This window comes from Panthera tigris, chromosome A1 (genome assembly GCF_018350195.1).
Source record: "Panthera tigris isolate Pti1 chromosome A1, P.tigris_Pti1_mat1.1, whole genome shotgun sequence".
Lineage (NCBI taxonomy): Eukaryota > Metazoa > Chordata > Mammalia > Carnivora > Felidae > Panthera > Panthera tigris.
This window is the reverse complement of record NC_056660.1, coordinates 115,697,446-115,716,214: the sequence shown is the minus strand read 5'-3', so window position 1 is coordinate 115,716,214 and position 18,769 is coordinate 115,697,446. Positions and strand designations below refer to the sequence as shown.

The 18,769-nt window shown below is 44.8% G+C and overlaps 1 protein-coding gene across 5 annotated transcripts in view; it reads right to left on the bottom strand.

Annotated features, from left to right (window-relative positions):
• Window positions 1-18,769, bottom strand: part of CYSTM1 (cysteine rich transmembrane module containing 1) — a 79,570-nt gene that overhangs the window by 33,256 nt on the left and 27,545 nt on the right. For all 5 annotated transcript variants that reach the window (XM_015535587.2, XM_042985270.1, XM_042985281.1 and 2 more), the window contains exon 3: window positions 10,456-10,677. In XM_015535587.2, the coding sequence (XP_015391073.2) occupies window positions 10,456-10,677 (222 nt within the window). The remainder of the gene's footprint in view (window positions 1-10,455; window positions 10,678-18,769) is intronic.

Sequence of the window (18,769 nt, the reverse complement as noted above, 5' to 3'; positions counted from 1 at the left end):
GCTCCACTGACTGAGCCAGCCAGGTGACCTTCTGCTGGTTTTAATATAGGGAATGGTATCAAACACCCAGATTCTCCAGTCTTAGACTAAAGAGAAGCTCAGAAACAAAGTCTGTCCAGCCAGAGGTCAAGAGGGAGTTCAATATAGTTCCAAGTTCCCGAGCCTTCCTCCTGGGCAGACCACTAGAAAAAGGCATATATTTTTCAGCTGCTGATGAAACCGTTTAGGAATGCTTTTCCTCCACTGGGTTCAAAAAACAATGGGCAACCTAAATTTTTCATTATGCAGACTCTACTGCAATGACCCTCAAAGGTGATTTGGGTCCCTAGGGGGGACTCTGGTAACGTCTGGAAACGTTCTGGTTGCTGTAACTGAGCAGCCACTACTGGCATTTAGTGGATAAAGGTGAAGATGCTGCTAAGCATCCCACAAAGCAGGAGACACCCCACCCACCTCTAACAAAACGTATCCAGTCGGGGTGCCTGGCTGGCTGAGTCAGTAGAGCATGTGACTCGATCTTGGGTTTGTAAGTTCAAGTCCTCTGTAGGGTACAGAGATTACTTAAAAATAAAATCTTTTCAGAGAGCTTTTATTCATTTTTTTTGAGAGAGCGAGCAAGTGGGGTAGGGGCAGAGGGAGAGGAAGGGAGAGAGAATCCCAAGCAGGCTCCATACTGTCAGAGCAGAGCCCGATGCAAGGGTCGAACTCACAAGCCATGAGCTCATGACCTGAGCCGAAATCAAGAATTGGACATTTAACCAAATGAGCCACCCAGGTACCCAAAAATGAAATCTTAAAAAAAAAATTATCCAGCCCAAACGTCAACAGTGAAGTTGAGAAATCTTGCCCTATAGGGAGGTTGCTTCTGATCAAGTAAAGGAAAGAAGACAGTATACGCAATGCCCTCTGCACTACAGTGGCAGCCAGGTACAAATGACATGTGCATGTAAGCAAGAACTGCCTGGGAAATAAAAATGCAAAAATGATTTGAGACGATGGCACATCTGGACTATGACCGGAATTTAAAAAACTGTTTTGTATGTGAGTTGTTACTATGTTTAGGGACCAGCGAAGAAGTGAGGGCCAGCACTCACGGAAGCAAAAATGACTCAACGCTCCATCTCTCAGTTGTGATCATTCCCATAGCTGATAGCAAGTATTGTTAACGGAGCTCCACCCCCTGCTATACAATGAATTTTCTGCTCGGGTAGCGCCTGGGTGGCTCAGTCAGTTGAGTGGCTAACTCTTGCTTTTGGCTCAGGTCATGATCTCAGGTTGTGAGATCCGCCCCAGGTTGGGCTCCATGCTGAGTGTGAAGCCTGCTTAAGATATTCTCATTCTCTTTCTCTCTTTCTCTTTCTCTCTTTCTCTCTCTCTTTCTTTCTCTCTCTCTCTCTCTCCCTCCCTCCCTCCCCCTCTCTCTCTCTCTCTCTCTCCCTGCCTCTCTCACTCCTGCATGCTCTCTCTAAAAGGCAATAAACAAACAGACAGACAACACGAGGGAGGGAAAGGAAGTGCAAAGTCTTTTCTGCAAATTCAAGCCCAAAGTTGAAAAACTTGAAAAAGCTCATTCCAGAGTCTCACCTGTCCCCTCTCCTGCCTCTCTCTAAACTCCTCTTCATCTTTCATCAGTCAATAAGCAATTACTGGGGACTCAAACAGTCAAATTAGACAAAGTCTCTGCTATCGTGGAAGACCTTAATTCTATAACTACAGCTAAGATAAAAAAAAAAATTACAAACCAGTGGAGGACAGAAAGCTGACCCAGACTAGGGGGTGGAAAGTAGCACTCAACGTCGCTGAAGTGCCACATGAGCAAGATGGGAAGGATTTAATAAGGGTTACCTGAGCCAAGAGAGGTGTCAAGACTTTTCAGTCATACAGAGGAAATACCATTTACGAAAGCTACGTGGGAAGAGAGGCCTGGCGAGGCTGAGGAAATGAACTGGAATCTGGTAGCAGGGCCAGAACGTGAACGACCTCAAGCCTTTCGGAATCCTGGCCTTCATTCTAAGAATAATACCAAACCATTAAGGAGGGAGAAAGAAATGTTGAAACCCTCACCTTGTGTAGTTCCTACTCCTCCATGCCCAAGGGTTAGGGGAGGAAACTGCTGCCACCAAAACCTCTTTACCCTCAGTGAAATCAAAACCTCTGGCCTCTCACACAGAAACCCAAGCCAGGAGCAAAGCCTCCAACCTAAATGGAAGCCATCAGAACACTGCAAAGAGAAGGAACAGCTTCTCCTCCAAAGCAAGGCTCAACAAGTTCTCAGGCCAATGAGCCATAAAGGCCCATGCCATCTCTGAGGAGGGAAAAGAGACCTTCAAGATGGCTGAGAGAAATAGTTGATGTCAGAGCCCTTGTCAAGAGCCACAAATACCAGGGGGACCCCAAAAGCAGCCCATCTTCCCTTGGTTGAGGGGCCGTGTTCAGGCCGCATCAGGCCACAGCCAACTCCCGTCTCCAGGTGTGCACTTTCATCTGCACAGGGCCTGGGGATTCATTCTGCCAGATCTTTCTCAAGTCCCACGACCAGCTACTGTGCTGGGTCTGGGAAACGAACTGTGTCCATTCCTACTCCTTCCTTGTTCATCTTCCTCCTCCTCCTCTCTCTCTCTCTCTCTCTCTCTCTCTCTCTCTCTAGAGGCCACCATCCTTCTGGCCACTGGATCTGTCTCTTCCTCACAGCAAAGAGTGTATGTGACTAAGCCCACTTCCTGGGTCAGAAACCACAACTTCTCAATTATGACAGGCCTGGCTAATTTTTTTTTTAAGTTTACTTATTTTGACAGAGAGGGTGCAAGTGGAACAAGGGCAGAGAGACAGGGAGAGAGAATCCCAAACAGTCTCCACGCTGTCAGCACAGAATCCAGTATGGGGCTAGATCCCAAAAACCGTGAGATCATGAACTGAGCCAAAGTCAAGAGTTGGACACTCAACCGACTGAGCCACCTAGGCACCCCTGGCCTGGCTCGAGTCTTAAAGACGCTGACCCAGTCCCATGTGAAACACAAAAGCATTCTAAGGAATTCCATGGGAACACCATTTGGGCACCAGAAGACTCAAACGAATTACCCAGGGTCTGGGCTAAGAGATGTGAGAGGAAGGACAAAGGTTAAACGGGCTAAACAAAGAGAAACTGAGGAGAAGATGTAAAGGAGTGTTTTGTAAGGCAGCCAACTCTTGCCACGAAGAACCAGGAGGCCAAGATAAACCAGGAGACCAACAAGGAAGAAGCACAAAAGAGGCACCAAGTACGCCGAGCGCAGACCTCAGGCGATGAAGGCAGCGTCGGAGCAGAGCCCACTGGCGCGGACCACCTCTCCTCGAGCAGAGCCGGTGAAGCAGAGACAGGCCCCAGTGAAAGTGAGTATGAGAATGCCCCACCACTCACTAGCTCCGACCTTGGCAAAACCCCTCCTTTGAAAGGACTCACCTCCCAGAGCGGTCAGGCCAATTAAACAATAAAGGGTATACAACGTTCAGCACCAGGCCCGGCACACAGTGGCTCTCAGGACCACGCCCAGGATTCTCCCCAGACGAGGACTAAAAGAACCCCAGGTAAGGCCTAAAGGAGAATGACTCACAAGACACCTGAGCAGGTAGAGGATGTTAGGGGGGAAGAGGACACTCGATCATTCCACAAATAGTAGGAACTATTTGAGGAGTGAACCTAACAAACAAAGGGGCTGTACATATATGTATGTATAAAGGAGCTTATATTCCGGCAGGAGGAGAGAGGCAGCCAAGGAACACATAATAGTATTACATAGGGAAAGGAGATGAGAACAGGGATAGACAGTGCCCGGGTGGGGTGCCCGTTTAGGCAAAGGGTGAAGGGAGGCAGCTGGACGGCCTCTATGACTACATGCCTGCAGACTACGAGAAACGAGAACATATCCCTTTAGATTTCTGAGAAAAGGCAAAGCCCTGGAGGGGAGTGGACCTGGTGAGCGAACGGGCAGCCGGAGAGGGCAGGGCAGAGGGTGCAGGGGGCAGCTGGCTCTGAGAGGGCCTTGCTGGTCACTGGAAGGTCTCTGGCTTTTACTCTGAGTGACATGGAAAGCAATTAGGGAGTCTGAACAAACAGAAAGCAGACAGCAGGAGCAAGAGCAGGGAGGGAGACCGGCCATGTGGCCATGACTGCAGAGGGCGACTCAGGAGTTGTCCCAGGTGCCTCAGGCCAGTGTGGATGCTCAGGGGAGACCCAAGTGACACTCACCAATTGGCTTTCCCACCTCGCCCCTGAAGGCGTCCTGTCTTCACCACCCTCATCCACCCATAAGCAAAAATTCAGAAAATTTACGTGGGCTGAAGGAGAAAACTAAACTTCCTCTCTGCCCACAAACGTGCCATAAACTGTACAAAGCGTATTACTTTATTCTACGTCACGGTCCTGTCATCCCAGCTTTACAGAAAAAAGCCCGAAGCCCCGGAAATGAGAGACACTCCACCTAGATTCCTAAGCCAGTGCTGCTTTTGGTGGCACCAGGCAGCGCCCTCGCTGGGACATTCTGTCATCTGATACCTGGCAAAGACGGCTCTGAGCTGGACTTTAGGCTGGAAAGGCTTCCCAGGGCAATGAAAACGCCCGATCGGAGTTTCTGATGAAAAAAGGCTTAAAGGCTCCAACAAGCCAGGCTGTAATTCCACACCTGAAGTCAATTAGCCAGAGATGCCAGACCATTAAATTCCTTCCTATCCTCACGATGACTGATGAGAGCAGTGTCAGACACCAAGAAGAGCATCCAGAAGGAGAAATATGCCATTCTATCACCACCCTCCCCCCAACTGCTGACCTTGGACTAAAGGAGAGGCCACTTTGAACTTCTAGTTGGTTGGCCAATGACCCAGTAGGGCACTCCTGGAACAGACACTCTCCTTTTGCATCTTCAAATTACAAAGAACCGTAACAAGGTCACTTTCAGTTCCTGATTTGCAGGCCTAGAAACCCAGTTCAAAGGCCAATTGGGCTTTTGAACTCCATGGGGACATCCCAAAGACTCTGCTGTAATAGAATTTCTTTCATTTTAAATCAATACCTTGCCTGATATCACAGTCCTAACCCAGAAGAACATGTATAAAATCCCAATATCTGGATTCGCAAGAGGTAAACAGCATGGGAAGGAGCGCAGAGGGAAAGGGACCCAGACAACTCACCTGAATTCACAACCACCTTTCGAAATGGCAGCATTTCCATTCCACCAACACACATTTACTGAGCACATACTACGTGGCAGCACTTCTCTAGGTGCTGTGGGAGGCAGAGATGGAGAGAAAGCCTCTGGGACGCTTCCAAGGGGAGGCAGGCATGCAAAGATCACCGCGGTTAAGTAACCTGCTCAGGTCCCGGTGTTAATAAGGGGATCTGAACCCAGATTAATCATAATCCACTTTGTCTCTGCCTACTACTAGGAATCTGGTGCCCTGCCCTAAACTACCAGGTTTTTGTGTTTGTTTGTGGTGGCTGGGGGTGGGGTGGGGTGGCAGCGGGGGAGTATGGAATGGGCTGCAAAGGTAGGTATTTTCCTGACGTGGGAGTCTGAGAACTGCTGTGGAATATGCGGGCCCATAGCACTAGGATGAAATGAGGAAAAGCACTTAGCTTGGAATCATGACTCACATCCTTCTTGAACTCGCTGACCCTGGGGAAGTCACTAAACCTCTCTGGGCTTTGGTTTGAATCTCTCTAAAAGGAGGCGGTTAGCTCACAAGGAATGGTTAAGAGGCTTCATCTCATCCAATTCAACTGGATTCAAGCCTATTCACAGCCACTGCCTAGGGCACCGTGGTAAGGAGGATTGTGAGGTCACATTAGGGCTAAGCAGAAAGGACCACATGAGACTCCAAGGTCTGCCATGAGCTTGGAAGGTGAGTAACCAGGCGAGCACCTGAGGACCTCCACTGCGGATGATCTGAGGTATCTGAGGGGGTGTCATTTTGATTTTGGTGGCAGCATTTTAAAATGTCTCTTCTTTCATGACTTTCTCACCAATTCACAGAAATCTTCCTTAAATCGATTTTCTAAGACCGGAGATAGTGTTTTGTTTAAATTTTCACTTTGAACAATTCTGTAACTACGGCACGGTCAACAAGAGCCTACCAGCAGTTTTGTTAGTTAGAATGCCTCCCTGAACAGGAGTCGACCTATCACCACTGGGACTTGCTGTAGGGCTTGCAAAGGTCCCCCAACACATATGTCATTCTGCAGTGTGGCTTTGCCACTGTCCTCCCAAGCACTGAACTCTGTCTCACCCCCCTTGAATCCCACCTACACAGACCCATGGCTGCTTGGGCCATGGAGCGGGATCCAAGTGCTGTTGTGAGTCTTCCGGGCCTGGGCAGGATCGTTACACGGTAGTGATGTAAGGTTTGGGGAAATCTGGGTGAAATCATTTGTACTATTTCTGCATCCTTTTTTTAAGTCTGCAACTGTTTCAAAACTAGAAATTAACTAAAGTCTGTTTCCTTTTTCTCTTTTTTTGCACACGGACACTGAAGGAGTCCCACTTCCTGAGGCCACTGTGTTGTCAGGATGCCCAACTTAGTCCCACTGAGGGGCCAAGTGGAGGAGAAGAGGGAAACAGAGACATCAGATGTGGGGTTCTGTGGGGTTTTTTTTGGTATTTGGAAGAGCAATTAGTTGTTATAATGAACCGGAAGTACAAGATTTCACCAAAACAGCAACAGTTGACAGAATATGGCTGAACTTAAATGAAACTTTCAAGGGAAATAAGTGTGAAACAAAGCCCATAGGAGTGAAGAAGTGCACTGGTTAGGAACACACGTAAAGATAGTAGCGTCTAAGTGTGGGTATCTTCTGACTCTCCCTCTGACTGCAGTCAGATTGCCATCATGCTTCCACAACCCTCTCCCTTCTGAAGCTTCTGCAAAACCACACAGCTTCTCTGTACTGCAGATGCAAGCCAACCCAAGAGCACCCCTTTAGGCATGCTGTATAGAGCCAAGAGGAGAGTTCATAAATCTCATAGCCAACCAAGGGCCTCGATTATCCTCTATGTTCCAGCCCCAGGAGATGCCATGGGGAGCAGAGATTTCGACCCAAGCCCTTTCCAAATTACAGAATCTCTAACTTGGGGTGGTTGTTACATAGCACTATGTCAACTTTTCACCTGTGGCAAAAAGCCTTCAATTCTGGTTTGGCAAGATCTAGCTATCTGAATGAGCCTTTTGGACCTATTCCTTGGGCTGAGGTTGGTTTCACAGTCTTCTTGGCTAAATGCTTTTGTTTCCTGAGTTCCTTTTTATATAGCATCCCTACTCTTATTTCATTAAGATTTATCTTCCCACATATCTAAGGCTATTAGAGATATTTTCCCCCCTTTTTCTCACAGGTTTTTTGTTCCTTGTGTCATCTCTGTCCTCTCAGAGTCCCTTTTTTGTGTCTGTGTTGGTCACTATCTGTCATTTTGCAGCCTCTACTCAGGTCTCTGGCAACCCTCTACTGTTGGTTAATTTTTAAGGCTGAAATGCTGTCACTTGCAGTCTTAAGAACCTTGGCGAAACGTAACACAAATGCTGAAAGCCTGCACTAAGACGGCACCAGCTAAGTTGACTGAATTCAGACATTAAGGAGGTAAACTAGACAGAAGACAAAAATTAACTTAATTCAGAGAGGAGGTGCTCTGAAAGAAGTCTGTATAGGCTGCAGCTGAAGCACATGGGATTGGTTACTTCTACCATAGAGGTGGGATACAAAAGGGGAAGCTTCATAGAGGAGTGACATTTTGTTTCACCTCTGAGGTGTGCAGGGTGGGGCAGAGCAGAAATGCAGGGTAGGCAGTCACAGGAGCAGCGTGGCAGGTGAGAGGCCCCGTCTACTTACAGATACCAGATGATGACACCCTTGACTTGAAGTGGATGTAATGACTGATGAGCCACCTGCTGGTCTTGGAAGGGATGGATGTATTTTGTGCGTGGGGAGGGCTGGGGAAGACATAAACTGCTGGGTACAGAGTGGAAAGCGGTAAACCGTCTGCCAAGATGGTCACCAACAATTCCTCCTGCTCTACATTCACACGCTGTTCCTCCTGAGACAGAGTTTAATTTACATGAATGTTTATAATAGCCATGACTTACTATTCACCACAGTCAAAAAGTAGAAACCCAAGCATGAATGGATAAAGAAAATGTGATATATCCATACAATGGGGTGTTATTTGGCAACACAAAGAACGGAGTACTGACACACGCGGAGGAGCCTTTAACACGTTACACTAAGTGAAAGAGCCAGTCATAAAAGGCCATATTATAGGATTCATTTTATAAGAAATGTCCAGAACAGACAAATCTACAGAGATAAAACAGATGTATGGAGGGGGAAGGCTAAGGAAATGGGAGTGATTGCTAAAGGATATGGCTTTCTTTGGGGTGATGAAATGTTCTGGAATTAGCGGTGATGGTCATACAACTCCCGACTATATCTCTCAATAAAGCTGTTACCAAATCGGGGGGGGGGGGGCGGGGGGGCAGGGTATCGATGACATCTATTTCCCCTCCTATTGAATCCAGCCAGCCTTGTGACTTGCTTTGAACAAAAGAATATGGGTAAGTGATGGTGGACCACTTCTGGGCCTAGACATGAAAAGGCTGGCAAGATCGTACACTCACCCCCTTAGAAGCTAACCACCATGCAAACAAGCCAGGGTAGATGAGAGACAACAGGTAGAGAGGGGCCTCGTGGAAGTAAACCAGGGCCCTACTCATGTGAATGAAGACATCTGGGACATACCAGCCCCGACCAGGCTGACAGCTGAATTAAGTGACCCCAGGAGAGATCATACGAAGCCAACTCACAGAATCATGAGAATAAATCACTGTTGTTTTCAGCCACTGAGTTTTGGGGTGGTATGTTATACGAGGGATAACTGACACACAACCTCTCCAAGCCTCAGATTCTACCTCTGTAACATGGGACCAAAGCTATAGGGCTCTTGTGAAAGTTACATGAGGCCAGTACTAGGTACTAGGCTTCAGAAATACTAGTTGTTACAGTTGTTATCATTAAATATCATCCCAGGAGACCCCAAATGTATTGCAAGTATACTCCTTGGTAAGCCTCATTCCCACAAGCACCTGTCACCTCCAATCATATGGTTTTCAAAAAACTGGTTTCCCAACAAAGAAAAACAAAAGATATTTTTACTACAATTTCTACAGTAAAAAAAACAAAAAACAAACAAAATTCTGAACCATAAACAGACTTAGATTCTGCTTAGCTATCTATCCAGCTACCTACCCATTCAATACACCTTTATTAAGTCCTTACTGATTACCAGACACAGGTTAAGAATAACTAAGAAGACCTCCCCTCCTTTGAATCAGAAACAGTTTCTTCATAGGAGCTGTTGACAGAATGGACTACACACTTTCACTTCAGCTGAGGGATGTACCTGCAGTTATAGATAAATCTAAAATCATCCAGCTGGAGAAAAAAGTTATAGGCACAGATTCCAAAGCCAAACCATCAGGATTCGAATCTGGAATCTGCCCCTTGTAGCTGGCCAAGTCCGTATGCCACTGTGGGACTCAATGACTTCACTGTAAAATGGGAACAACCTCATAAGATTGTTCCAAGAATTAAATGTTAATGTACGTAAAGCTCTTAAGAGACCACTTGGCACACAAGCACTCATTAAGAATTAGCTAATCTAAAAAGCTGAAGCACTGTAAAAGAGCAAACCAGAAGGTCATACAACAGTTCTAACAGTCACCAAGACATCTAGCACAGTGCTTCTCAAGATGTGTCCTTTCTAATTCACCATAGATTGACACGTATTGTAAAATGCAAGATCACCTGCTTGAATGTCACAGCAATGTCAAATTACTCTACAAGTTCTTCTGTTTACTCGTACTTTCTGTATTTATCACATTCACAGACTGGCACTTATCTGCAGAGTCAGCTTTGAGTAGCACTGTTCTAGCACACCAGAAGGACTCATAGGCCTGCTGAAAACTCAGCTAGCAAGTTCAAGAGAATTATGAAAACATTTAAGCAAAGAACATCAACCCAAGAGTAGGGACAAGAGGATGACTTGGAGGTCAACAAACCAACAATGAAAATAATCCCAGCAGGCCAAATCTAAAATACGAAACTGGGTGTCAGGGCAAGAACCCAATCAGTACTTTCCCCCACTGGTACCCCAAAAGGGGCCATCAGAAAACACATCAACCAGGAAGTCATCAGCCCCAGACGGATAAGAGACATAGAGGAAGTAGAAAGAACTGATGCAGGCCTCCCGAGAAAGAAGTCCTTCTCAGGAGTTAGAAGCTACCTTAAGCGGTCACCAAGCCTTGGGAACGTCAACCACAGCACACAAAGGCTAGCGTGCCTTCTCTGCCAAAGAAAACATGCAAACATTTCCTTTGGTGACATGGGACTGTGCACATGCACACCCACATACACATATACACATACCCAACTCCCAGTACCTGTGGTTTTAGGAGGCTCCTGAGGTCCGCCCTGCCAGCCATACTGTGGGTATCCTTGGTAGGGGTAACCCTGAGGAGGTGGGTAGGGTCCCCCCATAGGTCCTGGAGGGTAGCCCTCTGGTCCCATTGGTTGTTGTGGATAAGGTGGGTACGGGGCCGTCGGACCAGGGCCCGGATACGGTGGAGGGTTCCCTGGGTTCATCGGGGACCTGCAGAATGTACCTAAGAGACAAACAATGAAAATTATTCTCACCTAATCCGTGGAAGTCATTAGGAAAAAAACTTCAACCCAAGAATAAATTTACAAAATCCCTTAAAGGATCTCAAACCTCTTGTAAACCTTCAGTTTTGCCCATTGTTTCTTTTTCACCATTCCCACAATTGACTAATTAGCTTATGTACCTGGTTATATGCCTTCTGCCTGCCTTCCTCACTAGGCATAGGCTGTGACAGCAGGGATCAGGTCACCTTTGGATCATCACTATGACCCTGGAGCTTAGCATGATGCCTGGTACAAGAACAGGATTTTTTATTTTTTTAATTCTCTCAAATGTCCACAAATGTGGTTGCATACATAGCTCTAGGAAGAAGGCAGAAAGTCTAACGGCACTAATCTTGAGTCAGACCAGTGGAGGCTGAACCAGCCCAACCAGGGCTGGGCCACACTTGTTCCTCTAACAAGAAGCACTGCGGCAATGACCCACCAAAGACCCACGGCTCTCAGCAGTTGAATGGTGTGTCCAGGCTTCACTGGACTGAGGGCAGAGCTCTCCACACAGGATGCTGAGCATCTCCTCAGACCATCCAGGCTCTCAGGACCCTGGAGGGCTCGCCAGGAACCCCCACATTTGTGTGTATAGGTTCCTGTTCTTGGTGGTTTGCTTCTGTGAGACAGGCCATTGCTTCCCAGCCCCCAAACACTCGTTAACCATTCTCATGACTGGGCTTGAAGTCTGGTGGGCCAGTATCTCCTCTCCATCAACCCTGCAACCCTTGCAGTGCCTGACATTCCAAGGACTTCAGATTAAAAGTATCACTGGGGAATGCAAAGTACATATTCTGGATGAACGTGCTATCTGTCATCTTACTGTCTTGCACTGTTACCCACCTGCAATACTGATATTTAACTTTTTACCTATTCAGAGGTCTTCTATCCCCAATTAAAAAGTTAACAGAAGGAAGACTCTCATACTCAAAATTTAATAATTTCACTACTTGTTCTCCATAACATACAATCGATAAATTTGTAAGGGACTTTACACATATGTAAAGAACAAAATAACTATAAACGTTCCCTAGAAAATCCGGATTCAAGTAACAGTAGACTTGGCAGGTCCAACAGTGGCAGGATGAATCCCACACAATCACATCCCCCTACACAATAGTGGTCACATTTCCAGTCAGGTATCCATCCATTCTCGCCTCCGTACCAGCTCCAGGGTGAGACCAGGGCTACCTAACCCAGTCCAGGTCACCCTTTCCCCTTTGTGATCAAGATTGGTTCAAGGAATCCAGGACTAAGCCAGTCACACATGGCATCCCTCGGCCGCTGGGACCGGTTCTGAAGTGGTTTGCAAATTAAGAGCTTGGTGCTCTCCGAACACACTCCCAGCCTCCCTTTTCCCTGAACTCCGGCACACACTAAGTCTGGCAAGGACAGGGCTTCTCAGCCCTGAGGAAGCCAGCCTTAAGGTGAAGCAGGCACTTCAGAAAAGCAGAGCAAGAGAAAAAAGAAATGGGATTCCAGATGACTTTATAACAGTTTATAAAGAAAACAGGCTGAAACCTACCCTAACCTTTTATACCTCTACAGAACTTCCAGGTCTAGGAACCAATAGTATAGTAGGCTAATGAACTCCTCTGAGCGACATTCAAGCAAGCGTACAGTTATACAGTGCTGACCGCCTGGCACTGTGCTAAGTAGTGAGGTACGGAGATAAGTGAGGCTCAAACCTATGCCTTGGGCAACTGGTTCAAAAGGAAAACATAAGGAGAGTGATATTTAGAAAAGTGGTAAACAGACAGCTAGATAGGAGCAGGGGCTTAAACCCAGCAGGAGGTGAGTGTGTCACTTGAAGGAGGTGATTATAAATTCAAACTTCATAATATGGAAGCAGAATGGCTCCAGAGTCTCTATTTTGACATCTGCATTCTATCCCTCATTTTAGAGGCTCTTATTTTTCCAGGGGCCTAACAGGGATTCAGAAAAAAACTAGAGTTCTTTCCCTTCTCTGCTCTCTGCCAACATGACATCACACTCTGACCTGGGAATGGCTTTCGCCTTATCCTAATGCAAAGACTTCTACCAAGAAGGCTGTGGAAAACCTAGTGAGCGCTTGTTTGCAATAGACCTCAGTCTCATTGACCCTTTCGCCCAATGGCTATTCCATTATTTACTTTTTAAGTCACAGAAGAACACAGTCATCGTAACTAAGCTTTCCAGAAATTCAGTATATGGGGAGTGGGGTCTCCTGTGAAAGGGCCTAATCCCATTGAAACAGTATTTTATCTTGATTAGTCCAACAAGACCCTGTAGTAATGATCATTCTCACTCTAGCAAAGTCCGGACCAAAGTCTGCAGACATTGTTCTGAGAACAGCGACCCGTGAGAAGGAAAAAAGAACAAAGCGTATAAAACTATTACAGCTTCAGACTTCAGTGTTTCATGACTCATCTTGATCTATCTACTTGCATCTATCCCCATTATCCCCATGCTGTTCTCTTCCTGGAACCCTCAATAATGTATGTGTCCTCTCTCCTCCCTCCATCATGTTTCCCCCTCATTTCTGGGATGTACCTTTCTCCTTCTACCTGAGGAATCACTTCATGTCTAGGGGGGAAATCCCAAGAGGCACTTATAAAGAACATACACCACGCAGGCACTCCAGCTACCGTGCCCCCTCCTTCTGTCCCTGTGTTCTGAAGACACACAGTCATCTTAAAGGGATAAAAATCTGCATCTATCTTCATTTTCCTTCAAGTTAAAAAAATTCCAGTAAGAGGGAAAGCCACAGAAACAGCATCTGTGCTGAGATCAAAGATCGTGGGGCTGGCATTTGAAAAGCCCGACTTTGCTTAATCAATTGGGAATCCCAAGTTTGTACAGAAGCCAGCCAAAGTAAAAACAAAACAAAGGCTACCTAACACTGATACAGTCTAGTGCAAAACACTTAATATAATCCAAACACAAATGAGCTTTCAATTTAAGGTATGATACTGAACTCTGTACCATAAACATTTTCCCTTTATAAATTTGCTCAGGTGAAATACACACCCTACTATACCAGAGTGTGTTACACCAAGGGTCAAATGTAAACTGGAAGTTGTACTATTAAAGATAAGTTAGGGCCTCAAATAAGCTCAAATCAAGCAGCAGCCAAGATCCATTAATAGACTGCACTGAACACTGCAATGTGGCGATCCCATTCCAGACAAGCTCCAAGTCCCAGGATTAGCATTCAGACATACAATGAGAAGACCAGCAACCATGCTTTCAGAAAGTGGTCCTATAAGATAAGACCTCAAACAAAGTAGACACACGGGAAAGAATGGTATGTTTCAAAGTTATTATTTTTTAATTACAAGATGCCTGGTAGCCTGGCATTGACCCTGAAGAGAATACAGTAAAGAACTTTCCTCTGGAAAAACTAAACAGCCCCAATGGAAAAAATATTATTGATATCAGTATTTATGACCCCGTAAGTCTGCTCTCAGATGTGGACTAACGTGTAGTGAGTCCATAAGAACATTCAAAGCAGTTTTATTTATAATAGCCCCACAGTGGGAACTGTCCAAATGCTCATCACAGCACAAAAGATAGCTTGTGGTATATACAACAGAAAACTGTCCAGCAAAAAAAAAAAAAAGAAAAGAAAGAAAAGGAAAGAAACAAAGAACAAATATTACATGTGGATGAATCTCACAGATGATGATGAATAAAAGGAGCCAGATTCAACAGACTTCACACTGTAAGATTCCATGTATATGAGGGTTGAGAACAGCCAAAAGGAATCTATGGATATTGACTGGAAGAGGCACAAAGGGAGCCTTCTGGAATGATAGAAATGTTCTACATCTTGAGCTGAGTCATGTTTATATGAATACTACAAAAACCCATTGAGTTGTACATTAAAATTCTCACACTTTAAGTTGTACAGTAACAGCAGACAGACAAAATTTGGCTAAAAGGAAAAAAAACATTTATAGTGGTTTTCCCTGGGTGCTGAAACTATGAGCAATTGTTACTTATATTCTTTTGTATTTCTGAAAGTTTTAATAAGGGAAATTCTGTAGTCAGGGGAAAAAAAGGTTTTCTTAGTGCTTTCTAATATTTTCAGGCTGCTCGTCTTAACTGCTAGAACACCTCTGTAGGCCTCCTATCTATCCACTCGCAGGACCCCGATATCCCTTCCTACTACTAATTTAACCCTTGTTGGCAACCTCTTTTATATCTGCTCTTCACTAATTTTTATAGTAATTTCTGTAATTATAATTCTTTTTTCACAGGCTACTTCAGGTCCTTAAGTTCTTTAAATGTTTTCTTTCTGCTTCAAACTAAGAAGTCACTTGGCTGAGTATCAGACATGGGAGGAAAAAGTTCTCTTGCTTACATACAGACCTCTTTGCTTGCAACTATTCTTATCACCAAAGCCAGAAGTCATGCTTATCCCTCCATCCTCACATATCCTTCTTCAGAATTTATAAAATTGTCTTAAAGTTTAAAAGCATGAGAGCAGATCTTATTCTAACGACCTCCTCTGTGTCTTTTTTTAACTCCTTGATTTGTTGGCCTTTTAACAAGATCTTCGTAAACAGAGTATTTATATTCTCGGTCCCTCACTTTTTCTTGATTCTCATACCCATAATTTTGGGTATGGTTTGTTGGGCTAAAAAAAGCTTTAGAATTACTGGTTTTGTGCCGCTCTATCCTCTGAGGCTTACAGTTTTCATTAAGTTTTAGCACTGGCATGTTGGTTTATTCCATTCATAGTCATTTGTTCATTCCACAAATACTTCCAGAAGCACCCACTGTGACCCAGCACCAGCGGTTCCAGGCACTACGGACATAATGGTAAGTGAGAACTTCCACTGGGGCTAGTGAGAGAGGCAGACATTAATGTCAGCAATTACAAAACCAAGCTGAGAGGGAGGAAGCACTTAGCACAGCAAGCTCAAAGTAGAGACAATAAGTCCTGGAAGTCAGAGAAAGCTACTCAGAGGAAGCAATTATCACATTGATAGTTAAGCATAAACAGAAATCCCTGACTACTCACCCTTCACTGTCTGGTAAGAGACAGCCGCCTGTGAGAAAGACCTGAGCACACTGGAGGAGGTGAATGGGTTCATTATGGCCAAAGTAGACAGGATGGGATGAGGCCAAAGGGTCAGCTCACAAACAGCCTTGCTAAGAATAAACCTCCATTTCACTGCAGCTTCCTTTTCTACAGTTATTACCTCTTGTAAAAGGATTCACCCAACTTTATTTATGCTTGTCTGTTACTGTTGGCAAACCTAACCATCTGTTTATTCAACGATAAACAGCATTCAACAATATTAAGGACACGACATCCCAGTACCAGGGGTATGAGGCAAAAAATCCTAGCTGGCTTGCTCTCACCCTTTGGTACTGCTAACAGTAAAAATAAAATGACTCTTTCCATTTGTCTGTTATTGCATCAGATGGAAAATGCTGGAAGTTCTCCAAATTGCTAGGGTATAGTGATAGTTTGGCTATAAAGACGAGACAAAACTCACTATGGGCAGTCACCTTAATGAGTTCCGTAATTTTACTGAAACAGATGCAAGAAGTGTGCATGAATGGCCCCACCAGTACAGGAAGTTGTGTCGCAAACAAAGTGACTGGGCAGGGAGCACAGCTGAGAAGCAACAAATGGCCTCTACTCTGAACCCCTGAGCCCAGACCACAAGGACAGCCATTCCAGAACCACGGGCCTTCGCCTAGGAACAACCTACTCCTGACACGGACAACTTTACACAAGAGCCCCGGGGACTAGCAACAGCAGGGAATTGACCTTTTAAAGAAGGTAGTGATGCTCCCAACAACAGAGCAACACCAGGAGACCCGTGAGAGTTAATTATCACAACATGGGCAAGATCTGTGATTTTATAACTTGCTCACCATTTCTAACACATTTTGCAGCGCCACCATTTCCTAAGATGATTTTCTTTGGGGGGCAGGTTGGAAGAATATAACCTGCACTGTTACTTCATCATCGTCCAAACACTGATTCTGGTGTCAATTTCCCAAATATTAGCCATCCCCTACCTCATTCAGGATCGTTTGTTCGCCAGTTCTACCAGGTCCTGAGCTGCCCTCATATAATCCATGAATGAATATTAGAGCATGTCTTTTGTGTCAACATTCTGGCCTGCAGCCTCTCTGTGGAGGACACAATGACACATATCTCAGAAATGGCACCTTTCACGGAACAAGGGCATCAAAAGGCACGTGAAAGTTGAAGAAATAATGGTGGATCATCTATCTCTGGAGGCCCTGTCCTAGAGTAATGAAGAGCTTCAAACAGCATCTAATTTTCCTTTCTCACACAGAATTTGACATAAAAACAAAAACTACAGAGGAACCTAAAATCCTGCAAACTATTTAGCAACATGATTTGGTAATGCCATTCTGGTAAGTGCTTTAAGCCACCATCCCCAACATTAAGATAACACAAAGACGTAAGCATATTCAACTTGTCCTGATACATTAGTAATAAAGTCTAAAAAGTCATCCCCAGGTTAATTATCCACATTACTATGTGGATATTTATGTGGATATTATATAATTATCAACATTATTTGAAAATATTACAGCCAATCAATCTCACCTCCCTCCAACATTAAACTTGGTATGCATATTTTAGCATTCACCCAGCCTGGGAGACTTCGAGAAAATTCAGAGAAGTTCCCCTCCAGAGAGGTAACATATCACCTGATAACAATTTTTTGTATAAAGCTTTCTATAAAGAACCTCTGGCTGGATCCATACTTGTTGCTCTATAAAATCTAACATCAACACTTATTCAACAGCCATTAAAAAAATAATTGCTACATGAAAATATCTATCGACAACTAAAATAGCCTACCTAAGCTGTCTAGGCATTGGTATACCATTCCTCCCTAATGTTTGGAGGAAACATCCTTTCTTTTTACATAGTGATGATTCTGTTTTCTTACATATTCTTCAATAAAGGCATGTTTTTAAGTGAAACCTTTAATAAGTAACAACACCCTATCCTTCGAACCAGCAATTCACCCTTTAGGAATTTATCTTACAGATATACACTAGTTCTGGTATGCAAAAAAAAAATCTTCAATGCACACAACTTCATACCCCCTCCACAGATATTACAGCATTTATTTATAATAGCTATATAACACATCTCTCTCTCTCTCTCTCTCTCTCACACACACACACACACACACACACACACACACGCACGCACATGATGTATAACATCCCAAAGGGCCACCAATATGGGAATGGTTAAATAAACCATGGAACTTCCAAACCATGGCATCACTATTTGGCCTTTAAGAATGAGGCAGAATTACATGTGCTGATGTGGAAAAACGCCAACAGACTCAAAACAGCAAATTGCAACACAACGCGTTCTATTACCCCATTTGGGTTTAAAAATAAAGTTCTATTTCTAAACTTGAATACATTACAGTTATATTAATGAATATAATTATTCATTCAACTGTACTTTTTTGTTATATGTAATTTCCACACATATTTGACAATAAAAGTTAAAACCCCTGCTGATCATCTTTGGGTAAAGTCTGCCACATGGCTTTTAGGAGAAAATAATCTATCTCCTAACTCACTAAACGGAAAGCCATGCTTCCAACAACCATCTAAACTACCAGTGAGAAAACACTCTGTTCCAGTTGCCACATGGAAAACCCCAGCTCCAGAGCAGAATCCACAGCTGCAAATGGTCTCATGGCTTCCAGGATCGCCTCGCCAAGGACCCCCTTTCCAGCCTTTATTGCTCATACACGGTTCTCTGCAGAAACCACAGGTCTGCCTGGATGTAGGATTTACTTCTGCCTTCAGCTTCTCGAAGGACTCCCCAAGGGTGGACCTCAGCTTGTGTGATAGCTCCCAACAATGCCAGCAAATCCTGACAACTCCCTCCCCACACCACTGGGACCCCCAAGTGGGGAAAAGACACCTCCACCTCACCCAACCACTCAGCTCAGGGAGTCTGGTCAGTAACCGAGCTAAGATGCTATCTGAAAGCCAGTGGGGAAGTAAAGGTTGGCTCCTCCTCAGAAAAAAAGGTTG